General features: G+C 54.1%; 1 protein-coding gene across 1 annotated transcript; it reads right to left on the minus strand.

Annotated features, from left to right (window-relative positions):
* Positions 1-3762: 3762 nt before the first annotated feature.
* On the minus strand, positions 3763-12193 carry MYADML2 (myeloid associated differentiation marker like 2). The gene is made up of 2 exons (XM_032966963.2): positions 11884-12193; positions 3763-10489 (listed from the first exon to the last, which is right to left on the minus strand). The coding sequence occupies exon 2, from the start codon at positions 10479-10481 to the stop codon at positions 9321-9323; it is 1161 nt and encodes a 386-aa protein (XP_032822854.2). The 5' UTR covers positions 10482-10489; positions 11884-12193; the 3' UTR covers positions 3763-9320.
* Positions 12194-12557: the final 364 nt, after the last annotated feature.

Here is a 12557-nt window from a genome sequence, read left to right on the forward strand (position 1 = left end):
GGGTGAGTGAGTGTGTGCGTGAGTGTACGTGTGTGAGTGAGTGTGTGAGTGTACGTGTGTGAGTGTACGTGTGTGAGTGAGTGTGTGAGTGTACGTGTGTGAGTGTACGTGTGGGAGTGTGAGTGAGTGTGAGTGTACGTGTGGGAGTGTGAGTGTGTGTGTGAGTGTACGTATGGGAGTGTGAGTGAGTGTGAGTAGGAGTGTGAGTGAGTGTGAGTGTACGTGTGTGAGTGTGTGAGTGAGTGTGAGTAGGAGTGTGAGTGAGTGTGAGTGAGTGTGAGTAGGAGTGTGAGTGAGTGAGTGTGAGTAGGAGTGTGAGTGAGTGTGAGTAGGAGTGTGAGTGAGTGTGAGTGAGTGTGAGTAGGAGTGTGAGTGAGTGTGAGTAGGAGTGTGAGTGAGTGTGAGTGTACGTGTGTAAGTGAGTGTGAGTAGGAGTGTGAGTGTGAGTGAGTGTGAGTAGGAGTGTGAGTGAGTGTGAGTAGGAGTGTGAGTGAGTGAGTGTGAGTAGGAGTGTGAGTAGGAGTGTGAGTGAGTGTGAGTAGGAGTGTGAGTGAGTGTGAGTAGGAGTGTGAGTGAGTGTGAGTAGGAGTGTGAGTGAGTGTGAGTAGGAGTGTGAGTGAGTGTGAGTAGGAGTGTGAGTGAGTGTGAGTAGGAGTGTGAGTGAGTGTGAGTGAGTGTACTGTGTAAGTGAGTGTGAGTAGGAGTGTGAGTGAGTGTGAGTAGGAGTGTGAGTGAGTGTGAGTGAGTGTGAGTAGGAGTGTGAGTGAGTGTGAGTAGGAGTGTGAGTGTGAGTAGGAGTGTGAGTGAGTGAGTGTGGGGAGCGGTAGCGCGACCCTGGCGACCTGGGTTCGATTCCCGCTCACGGCCAACACCGGTGACGATTATCTGAACCGGTCCTGGGCCTCCCCTAGGTCGACTCAGCCTCAAATGAGTACCTGGCGCGACGTGTAGTAAACATCGCCACTGGGGAGACAAAGACGGTCGGGCGTGGTGCTGGCCACCTACCCCCTCGTGTGCCATGCCAGCCTTCATAGGTGCTCGCTAACAGCACTTGCCCCAAGAGTATGCTAAGGCTATACGGGGGATCTGTGTCTTTGTGGCAGTGTGATGAGCGTGGGAGTATAATGAGTGTTTGTGAGTGTGTGTTGTATGTACTGTATGTGTGTGAGTGTGAGCGTGTCTTCTCTTGTATATTGGGGAGCGGTGGTGCAGTGGTAATCTCGCTGTGCACGGCCAACACCAATGACGAGGAGCTGAACCGGTCCTGCTCCTCCCCCCCCCGTTAGGTCGACTCAGCCCTAAATGAGTACCTGGTGTGATATGTAGTCAACATCGGCACGAGGGAGACAAGGACGGGCGGTCGTGGTTTGTGGAAACCCAACCATCCCTCCTCGTGTGCCGTGCCGGCCTTCAAAAGTGCTCATCGCTAATTGCACTTGCCCCGGCAGCCCCGTGTAGGCTACACGGGGCATCTTCATCTGTGCGTCGGGTATATTTAGCGGAGCGCAGAGCCACGGAGGGCACGGGGGTTGGGAGCAAGGCCACGCCGAGGCGCCGTGCCCTGCCCGGGTGGTCTAAGCTTGTTTATTTGTTGTTTTTATTCAGTCGTGGTAGCTGAGCAATAAAGGCAACGTCAACGTTGTAATCAGTAAGAGTGTACGCGTGGTTTGCGGGAGGGGAGGGGGCGAGATCAGACGGTGGTGGTGGTGGTGGCGGTGGGAGGGAGGAGATTCCAGAGTGGAGCGGTGCGAGGGAAGACGCGGAAGAAGAAGTGAGGTGAGCCTGCAGTGTGGTGAGTTAGGCGAGTGGGTGGGCGAGTAGGTGGGTGGGTAGGTGGGTGGGTAGGTGGGTGGGTGAGTAGGTGGGTGGGTAGGTGGGTGAGTGAGTAGGTGGTGGGTATGTGGGTGGGTGAGTAGGTGAGTAGGTAGGTGGGTGAGTGTGTAGATGGGTGCGTGAGTACGTGGTTTAGTGGGTGGGTGAGTAGGTGGGTGAGTGTGTAGGTGGGTGGGTGGGTGTGTAGTTGTGTGGGTGAGTATGTGGGTAGGTGGGTGGGTGAGTAGGTGGGTGAGTTAGTATGTGGTTGAGTGGGTGAGTGAGTAGGTGGGTGGGTGAATAGGTGGGTGGGTGAATATGTGGGTGAGTGTGTATGCCAGTTTTTGGGTGGGTGAGTATGTGGTTGAGTAGGTAGGTGGGTGGGTGAGTAGGTGAGTGGGTGAATATGTGGGTGGGTGAGTATATGGTTGGGTAGGTGGGTGGGTGAGTAGGTGGGTGGGTGAGTGTGTGGGTGAGTGAGTATGTGGTTGAGTAGGTGGGTGAGTGAGTAGGTGGTGGGTATGTGGATGGGTGAGTAGGTGGGTGGGTAGGTGGGTGGGTAGGTGGGTGAGTGTGCAGGTGGGTGCGTGAGTACGTGGTTTAGTGGGTGGGTGAGTAGGTGGGTGGGTGAGTGTGTAGTTGTGTGGGTGAGTATGTGGGTAGGTGGGTGGGTGAGTAGGTGGGTGAGTGGGTGAGTGAGTAGGTGGGTGGGTGAGTAGGTGGGTGGGTGAATATGTGGGTGGGTGAGTAGGTGGTTGAGTAGGTACATAGGTGGGTGAGTAGGTGGGTGAGTGTGGATGTGGGTGGGTGAGTGTGTGGGTGAGTGAGTAGGTGGGTGGGTGAGTAGGTGGGTGAATATGTGGGTGGGTGAGTATGTGGTTGGGTAGGTGGGTGGGTGAGTAGGTGGGTGGGTGAGTGTGTGGGTGAGTGAGTGAGTATGTGGTCGAGTAGGTAGGTGGGTGAGTAGGTGGGTGAGTGTGTGGGTGAGTATGTGGTTGAGTAGGTAAGTGGATGAGTAGGTGGGTGAGTGTGTATGTGGGTGGGTGGTGAGACTTGTTTTGACTTGAAGTGTGGACAAGATGAAACACCCAGCACTTCCGATGACCACGGTTGGCTACGCACGGCGCGAAAGAAGATCACCATACATACAGACCAAGCGCTGTACGCCGGTGGAGGGATCTGCGTATGTATGCAGGACTTCTTTCGCACTGTGCTAATCGCAGGTGAAGTTCACTCATTGAATGAATTTCACCCATTGAGTGAGGTTCACCCATTGAGTGAGGTTCACCCGTTGAGTGAGGTTCACTCATTGAGTGAGGTTCACTCATTGAGTGAGGTTCACCCGTTGAGTGAGGTTCACCCGTTGAGTGAGGTTCACCCGTTGAGTGAGGTTCACTCATTGAGTTAAGTTCACTCATTGAGTGAGGTTCACCCGTTGAGTGAGGTTCACCCGTTGAGTGAGGTTCACCCGTTGAGTGAGGTTCACCCGTTGAGTGAGGTTCACCCATTGAGTGAGGTTCACTCATTGAGTGAGGTTCACCCGTTGAGTGAGGTTCACCCATTGAGTGAGGTTCACTCATTGAGTGAGGTTCACCCGTTGAATGAGGTTCACTCATTGAGTTAAGTTCACTCATTGAGTAAGGTTCACCCGTTGAGTGAGGTTCACTCATTGAGTGAGGTTCACTCATTGAGTTAAGTTCACTCATTGAGTGAGGTTCACCCGTTGAATGAGGTTCACTCATTGAGTGAAGTTCACTCATCAACCACGGCAGTGGCAGTAGCGATAGAAGCGAGACGAGGAGGCGGCTGGTTGCCGGTGAGTGAGCGAGTGGCTGCCACAGAATCGGCGAGTGCCGGATCACGAAGCTCCCCCGATCGCCGCTCCCCCCCCCACGACCACAACTCACGCGGGCACACGATCGCACGCTAGGCAGCAACAACACCAGGGGCGCGTGTGTGACTGTATTGCACAAATCCGCGTTTATTTAAGTTAATTGTAAAAAAAAAGAAACATCACAAAACGAATTAGTCACAAATGACCCCCCTTGGGCGAGCGCGCTGGCACGGCAGTTCACGGGATCGACGCCGGGGCCGCGTGCGCACGGGCCGAGACCGCAATAAGTTAGACCTCATGTACAGACAAAGACAGAGATCCCTCCCCACCCCCCGGATAGCCTGAACAGGCTGCTGGGGCAAGTGTTGCTGGTGAACACCTATGAAGGCTGGCACAGCACACAAAGACAAAAATCCCCCCGGATGGCCTTAACAGACTGTTGGTGCAAGTGCTGCTAGCGAGTAGCACACAGCACATGGGGGGGAGGGGCGGGTGTTGGTAAACACCACGCCCGGCCGCATTTGTCTCCCTCGTGGCGATATTTACACATCGCACCGGGTACAATTTTTTGAGGTTGAGTCGACCTAGGGGAGGCCCATGACCGGTTCAGATAATCGTCACTGGTGTTCGTGGCTGTGAGTGGGAATCGAACTCGGATGGCTGCGCAATAACCACTACACTACCGCTTCCCAATATACATACGCTCCCTACACACACACATGTCTGCGTGTGATTGACTCGCCCGACGTTTCGGGCTCTAGTCCTCTGTATAGAAAACATAGACACAGATCCCTTCTCCATAGGTGCTCGCTAACAGCACTTGCCCCAACAGTCTGTTAAAGCTGCACGGTGGATCTTTGTTTATCTTTGTGTATATACAATTGTATCCTACCGCATGTACATATATACTGCATCTTTGAGCGATAACATTTATAACCGTTGATGCAGTTTACATGAAATGTACAACCCCTTGTGTCAATCCACTGTTGGATGAAGGCAGCCTCCCCACGCCGCGTCGCGTCGGTCGTAAGGGGGGGGCCTTGCTTGACCATACTTCACCACGCTGGTCAGTGCGGGTTTGTGAAGCGGTGGAAGGGGTGGTGTGGGGGGGGAGACCAGAATCGGTTCCGATAGCACTCTGAGCCACTCATGTTAGCCGTGGTCGGGAATGGAACGGTGGGCGGGCCGGGTCCCATTGCGCTAACCGCTTCCCCCACCGTTCCCATACACCGGCGTTGCGTCCACGTGACCTGTACTGCACGCGCGGGCGATGTCTCGTGGCTCTGGGGGGGGGGGGGTGACCCCCAGTGCCCGTCATTGAAGGCAGTCCCGGCCGATTTCCCGGAACGCTCTCAAACGCATTGCGAACAGAGTGCCCTGTGGGGCCCCTCGGTCGTTCTCGTTTTCGTATCAAGAACCTCGTTTTATCTCCCCCATGACCAAATTGAGCCCATTTACTGCTGGTAATTATTGTATTTCACATCGTTTTTGAGCTCTCTATGTCTCTCTACACACCCCCCCCCCAAAAAACTCCGCCGTTATATCAGGCCACGTTCTTTTTGGTGACAGCCACGACGCAGACAACGACTCCCTCCATTCACGTCGATTAATTATTATCGGAACCCTCTCTCTCTCTCGCCGCCTAGGTGCGCGTTGGAATCGAACCGCGAGGGATGGAGGGGGTGGGTCTTTAAACGGTTTAACCGGTAACCGTTTAGAGAGCCGATATGATAATCGATTTATTTAGTTTTTCTTCCCCCCGATGGTTCAGGAAAGTCAGGGATCGGAAAATAGTTTCCCGTAGAATTGTCTTCGGCAAGAGGTGAGCTTGCTCCAGACACTTTTAGGCCACTTCCACACCGCGTAGCAGACTTTCGCGACCGATAGTATGCATAATAAAGATTTTTGGGTTACATTGCATAAGTGTAAATGTTGTCGTAACCCTCCACCACCCGACACAGCCAATTAGCAAGGAATTTGTCACGCAAACAAAACGCCAATTGGTGTACTACTTCAGCCCACCGGTGCGTTTGGAGAGTAAATCCACAACATTTACATTTTGAGTAGTACGACGTTTCGCCGGTAATTATTGCTTTCGACCAGTGGAGCTCATAACCTTTACTTGCAGCCTCGCACCCCTTTGGTTTCTCAATCGTTATATATATATATAAAAAAACAATGTACAATGTTAATAACTACGTCGGGGTTTCATGAAACGAAGTAAGTTGTAACTAACACGCACCCGTGCTTAATTCGTGTTTTTTTGGATGATTTAGCTTCTACAATAATCTCGCCGTGTCTCGCCACCCCCAGGAAGGGCATCTCGCACTCCGAGGGGGTGCGTCCACCCCAGGTTAATAAGCAGAACCCACACTGCTCTTGATATTTGTATAATGTGCGGCAAAACCGGTTTAACCAAATTAATCGTTTTTTGTATTTACTCATGATAAACGTGTTTGGGTTAGATCGCGTTATTTATAAATGTGTCGTAACCCTGCACCACCCGACACGGCCAATCAGCAAAAAAAGTGTCACGTTGACAAAAGACAAAATAGTTCACTATTTTAGTACTCAAACTGTAAATGTTGTGGATTCACTCTTCAACACACCGGTGGGCTAAAGTAGTGAACTATTTTGTCTTTTGTCAACGTGACACTTTTTTTGGTGATTGGCCGTGTCGGGTGGTGGAGGGTTACGACACATTTATAAATAACGCGATCTAACCCAAAAACGTGTATTATGAATAATATATGTCGCGAAAGCTTACGTGTTATGTATTTACGTTGAGCGGTTACCGGTTATGCAAGAATATTACGTTTTTAACGACGTCAGCATGATGCCATTAATGTTGTGTGTTGTGTGCGACAGGCTCACGTAAACTCGTCCACTAGCAAATGCAGGCCCTTAAATTTGCCACGACTTAAAGAGAGTGGGGGAAAAATCGACAATTGAATCGAACTGCGACAAATACATTCCGTTGCGGCTGAGGTTTGATGTCTGTTCTTGGGTGTGTAATGTGCATCGCGGTGGTTATGAGATGTTAATTACTTCGCCTGGTCTACAGGAGGTCGTGGGTACGATCCCTACCCTGACGCCTGGTGCTTTATATTTGGAGTGCGTCTCTCTCTCCCCGTAGAGATGTTGACTGCCTCGCCTGGTATGCAGGAGGTCGTGGGTTCGATCCCGACCCTGACGCCTGCTGCCATATATTTGGAGTGGGTCTCTCTCTCTACCCGTAGAGATGTTAACTGTCTCGCCTGGTATGCAGGAAGTCGTGGGTTCGATCCCGACCCTGACGCCTGCTGCTATATATTTGGGGTGGGTCTCTCTCCCCGTAGAGATGTTAACTGTCTCGCTTGGTATGCAGGAAGTCGTGGGTTCGATCCCGACCCTGACGCCTGCTGCTATATATTTGGAGTGGGTCTCTCTCCCCGTAGAGATGTTAACTGTCTCGCCTGGAATGCAGGAAGTCGTGGGTTCGATCCCGACCCTGACGCCTGCTACTATATATTTAGAGTTTCGTCCCCGTGGTTGCGTGGATTTTTTCTCCGGGTCTTTCGGTTTCCCCATCGACATTTAGAAACATGCGTCTTAGATTAAATGGCTGCAATAAATTTCCACATGACAAGCCACTTCATTGAACTATCATTTGTGGCCATGTCGCTTCTGACAAGGAGTTATATAGCTCAGTGGGCCTTACCTGGTGAAATAAAAAATAAATATATCAAAGGAAAACTGTGTACGTGTGTGTCATATCCATAACCGGAATCCGGCCTCGGCGGGCTTTTTATCGGCTTGAACGTCACACTCTCAAAAACACGGGCCCGACAGACACGGCTTGCTCGCCACAAGGTGCGTGGTTAGTGGCTTCGGCGACCTTCCAAAGCAACCAGAGGCAGAAGCAGAGAAACATTTTGGCGTTTTGTTTGTGTCCCCAAATTTTGCGAGGTTTCGATATTGGACATTTTTTTTTTAGTTTTCGGATTTTACAACTAAAGTAACCTTTGTCATTTACGTTCAAATCTGTAGCTACAAAAACAATGTGTCCCGTGCCCCGATAACAACGACAACAACACACGTCATACGTTATTGTCGAATTTTGCCCAGGATTTGTTTTCAAAGGGCACTGTTGTTGATTGTTAACTGTCGTCACGGGCTCGTGTTCGCTGGGGTCGTTCATTCCGGCCGAGAGACGCCGTCACGTCCCGCATGCGAACCCCGCTCCTTCTCATTCCGCTCGAGGAGACGCGGCCCAGGGACGACATCTCCCCACTGCAGTATATGTCTACTGTATACGCGTGTGGAAAGACTACGTTAGAAAAGGCATTTCTTTAGAACTGTTTTTTTTGTTGTTGTTGTGATTAGCACGGTTGGCTACGTATGGTGCGAAAGAAGTTTAACGGGTTACGTGTGTTCCATTGGATGGCGAATCGATCTCGTGAAGAGACTTCATCTTACGCAGTGATCACGCGCACACACACGGGCACAGTACTCAAATAACGACAACATTTGGCCCGTGAGTGGCATCCGCTGCTGGATGAAGGCCCCCCGAACCCCCCCCCCCCCCCACGCCGTGATGGTCGTAAGGGGGGGGGGGTTGTTTGACCATACTTCACCACGCTGGTCAGTGATGTTAGCCCTGGTCGGGAATGAAACCCAGGGCGGTCGGGTTCACAACGCAGTGCGCTAACCGCTGCGCCACCGCTCCAACGTACCCGGGATATACGCGCACATACGCACATACCAGAAAAAAAACATACACACAGTGATACATACACATTGAGAAAAGCTTAGCTACACAGACACACACACACCTTGACAAAGAAACAGATATACATACACTTGTATTCATAATAATATATTTACAGATACATAATCACGTACATACATTAAAACACACACACATACAGCATATACATAAATACAAGTACATGACTATCGCTACTGAAGCATGTTTAACATATACGTACGTATATATTTATATAAATACAGTCTATCAATATTGCCGTACACAGGTCGCATATATATACACACACAGATGTATGGGTCACTGACATACACAAACGGAACACTACACGTATGCGTATAGCATATACAAGGACAAATATCCCCCGTATAGCCTTTAACGGATTGTTGGGGAAAGTGCTGTTAGCGAGCACCTATTAAGGCCGGGATGGGGCACGAGGGGGTGGTGTGTTCAGCTCCATGCCTACCCGGCCGCCTTTGTCTTCCCAGTGTCGATGTTTACACATCGCCACCGGTACTTAATTAAGGCTGAGTCGACCTAGGGGTGACCCAGGACCGGCTCAGATATTCGTCACGCGATGTTGGCAGTCCAATCTCGCGTCTCATGCACACACACACAGACACATGTATACACATTGAATATACGGTACACACACACATACATGCCCATACAGCCAGATGAACGTACACACACACGCATGTAAACTCGTCCACGCCTCGTCCCAGACCCGCACCGTTCTCACAGCGCATTGCACTAACCACTGCGCCGCCGCTCCCGTGTGTACACACTCACCCAAACATGTGCACACGCGTACACGCAGAGAGCACACGCGCACACACAAACACACGCGCGCTTGCATCATGTAAACTCGTCCACGCATCACTCATCTCTCGCGTTCCAGACCTGCGCCCCGCTCCATCTCCTCTCTCAACAACGGTTGCTGGCCCCGCCAGGATATGGCGGAGGCACTGACTTGTAGGGCTGCTTCAACTGCGGCTGCTGCAACTTCTGCTGCTGCAACTTCTGCTGATGCTTCTGCTGCTGCTTCTGCTGCTGCTGCTGATGCTGCTGCTGCAGGCGCTGCTCGTGCCCGGCGCTCGAGCGGCGCAGGGCGCGCTGGCTGCACGCCAGGTCGGCCACGTAGGCGACGAGGTTGAGGGCCGTGAATGCGCTCACGAGGACGTGGACGTCCCACGCGCAGCGCTCGTGCGCGCAGCGCGAGGGCCGCGCGGCGCTCCCGTACTGGGGGTCGAAGGCGTACACGGGCCAGATGACGGCCGCGCTCACGTAGAGCAGCACGGCCAGCAGAGTGGCGAGCGCCACGCCGCGCTCCAGCGGCACGCAGCAAGCAGCCGCCGCGGTGGCGGTGGTGGCGGTGGTGGTGGTGCCGCTGGCGGTGGCCGCGTCTGCGGCGGCGCCGCCGCGAATGCTCAGCACGGTGACGAGCAGCGTGAGCGCGAGGCACAGGCAGTAGACCGCCAGGCACCAGTGCGTGGCCAGGTAGCGGCCGTACTGCCCTCCGCTGAAGACGCAGCCCAGGATGACGGCGCCGCAGAAGATTTCGGCGACGCGCAGGAGACCCGAGACGCTCGCCATGGCCGCGCGGCCCTCCGCCGCCTTGCCCGGCCGCGCCACGGCGAGGCCTGCGTCGATACCGTAGGCGAGGCAGGCGCCCGCCGAGCAGCAGGTGACGGCCACCCTGAAGGCGCGCACGGCCTCGCAGCCGCGGAAGAAGCACTGGTAGTCGCGCAGCGAGAAGAGCGGGTAGAGCGCGGAGGCCGTGGCGCAGAGGAGCGCGGCGAGCGCGGCCAGGGAGACGCGCAGGTTGTGCCACGAGGCGGGGATGCAGGCGGAGACGCGCGACAGCTCGAGCACGAGCACGGCTGCGCTCAGCGCCAGGCACACGGCCCAGACGAGGAGGCAGAGGAGGCCGTAGGAGAATGCCCAGCCGCCGCGGTGCACGGCGAGGCTGAGCGCCGCGCACGTGAGGGCCGCCTGCAGCAGGCGGAGGAGGCCGCGCGGGCTCAGCACGGAGCCCCAGTCCAGGTAGCCGCCGCCGCTGCCGTCCTCGTTGTCGCCGCCGTCCATCGTCTCTCCTGGGGTATGGGCGCAGCGAGGGTGGGGTCATCATCGTCATCATAAATGCCACCATCATAACCATCATCATCATCATAAGTGCCATCATAATCACCATCATAATCATCATAATCACCATCATCATCATCGATGTCCTCGGACTATAATCTCTTATCTGTGGGAGATTTCTCCCGATCAGAATTTAACGTCCCAGCGACGCGCGTCATCGTCGTGGTCTCGGGCGACACGGCGTGTGCCGGCGTGCTCCGGGCCGAGTGGATGACTCGCCTGGCCGGCCCACGGCGGCGCGAGTCGGGGCCACCCGCCTCGTGGAGGCGGCCACTCGCTCCCTCCTCGTCGCTGGGAGATGACCCCCACCCCCCCACCCCCACCCCATCCCCAACTCTCGTGGAGCCACGGGGGGGGGGGGGGGAGCCGGGGCTCGTGGCACCAATGCGGGTGGGAATCGATTAATTTATTTGAACAGATGATCCAATTTACGATTTCGTTTCGGGTGCATCTGGGTGTCCCCCCTCTTTTTGTTTGATTTCTGTACATTTTTTCGCAGAGTATTTGATGAGATTTTCTTACATGGTGATGCTACTGCCGCGTTGGCAGCGGTGCACAAGCACAGACGACAACACCGCTCAACACGTCCCCTGTCAGTTTCACACGTAGTCGGCTTTCGCGACCAATATCATCCATAATAGAGTTTTTTTGGGGTTATATCGCGTAATAAGAACACCGGGTGTGCGTGTGGGCCGTAAACAGGGCACGCATATATACTCGGCGACGTTTCGGGCAATGCACCTAATCGCCGAATAATTTTGCGTGGGTGATTGTCGAACGTTGCAGGACGTCGTGTGATGTTGCGTCGCTCACTCGCTCACGCTCTCCTCCCATTTTTTTCGCCGCTTTCTTTCCCGTGGATTTAAAAACAATATCCCTCTCAGATTTAGTCTCTGATTTACAACTCAGAAATTTCAACCCCCCCCCCCCCGTGGTCCCCCCCCCCGCCTCCCCGCCACCTCCCCATTGTATAATCCCTTCGTTTAGATTTCGATTCTTGTTCTCAAAACCAATCCGCTTCAAACATTGACGCCTTGACAACGAACTCGATATGCGGACAATTCCGCCTCCTTCACGCAATCAACGCGCGCGTTGCCCGCTCTGCGCAGCCCTGCTGGGAGTGCGCAATGTCTTTGACATTGGTTCAACGCAAAGGAACAAAACTAAAGCCCGGCGCGGTGTCCACATTCGAATGTCTCTCGTCTTCGTGTCGACACTTCTCGATTTGCGACGCGCGGAACAACCCCACGTCTCAAACATTTATATATACAAAAAACAAATCCGTTCGCCGACTGAAGAATGTCTCCTCCCCTCTTGCGCCCGGCAGGCATCACCGTCTCCTCACCTGTCCGCGAGCCCCAGGTAACTCCGATTACTCCGCCGCGCGCACACGCGCGCACTTGCCGAGCGAGCGGTACGGGGCAGCTTCCTCCTCCTGCTGCTGCTCCTCTTGCTCCTATTCCTCTTCCTGCCGCTGCTGCTGCCGCTGCTGCTGCTCGTTGTAGGCGTGGGCTGGCGTTAGGGCCGAGTTGTCTCCGCGGCGTGCTTCATATACCCCGCGAGCTGGAACTAAATTTAGCCAGGCACGGGAAGCGTCCCAGGACCGCGCCGCGCAGCTGCGGAGCCCAGAATCTCTCGCATGCGAGGGCTCAGAGAGAGAGGGGGGTGGGGGGGGGAGAGGTGGCACGGGGGGGGGGGGGGGTGGTTGTGGCTGGGGTGGTGATGGTGTGGGTAGTGGTGGTGGAGGGGCGGGGTGTGAGTATTGATGTGTCGTGAGTGTGTGTTCTGCGTATGGATCGGCAAGGGGGTAAATGAGAGGTGGGGGAGAGAGGAAGGGGAAATTTAAAGGAGAGGTAAGAGGAGAGATAAGGGAGGTGTAGGGGAGATGTAAGAGAGATAGAGGAGATGTACGGGTGAGGTAGGGGAAAGGTTGGGGATTGACTGATTGGTGGACAGGGACGGTGCTGCTTCTGGTGGTGAAGTTGACACTGCGTTACTGTGACCGTCCGTATTTGTATC

This window comes from Petromyzon marinus, chromosome 37 (assembly GCF_048934315.1).
Source record: "Petromyzon marinus isolate PM22_M1 ecotype Great Lakes invasive population chromosome 37, UKy_Petmar_22M1.pri1.0, whole genome shotgun sequence".
NCBI lineage: Eukaryota > Metazoa > Chordata > Hyperoartia > Petromyzontiformes > Petromyzontidae > Petromyzon > Petromyzon marinus.

Bases quoted from the DNA above. Each gene is read 5' to 3' on its own strand.
- MYADML2 (XM_032966963.2), bottom strand. From the start codon at position 10,481: ATGGACGGCGGCGACAACGAGGACGGCAGCGGCGGCGGCTACCTGGAC.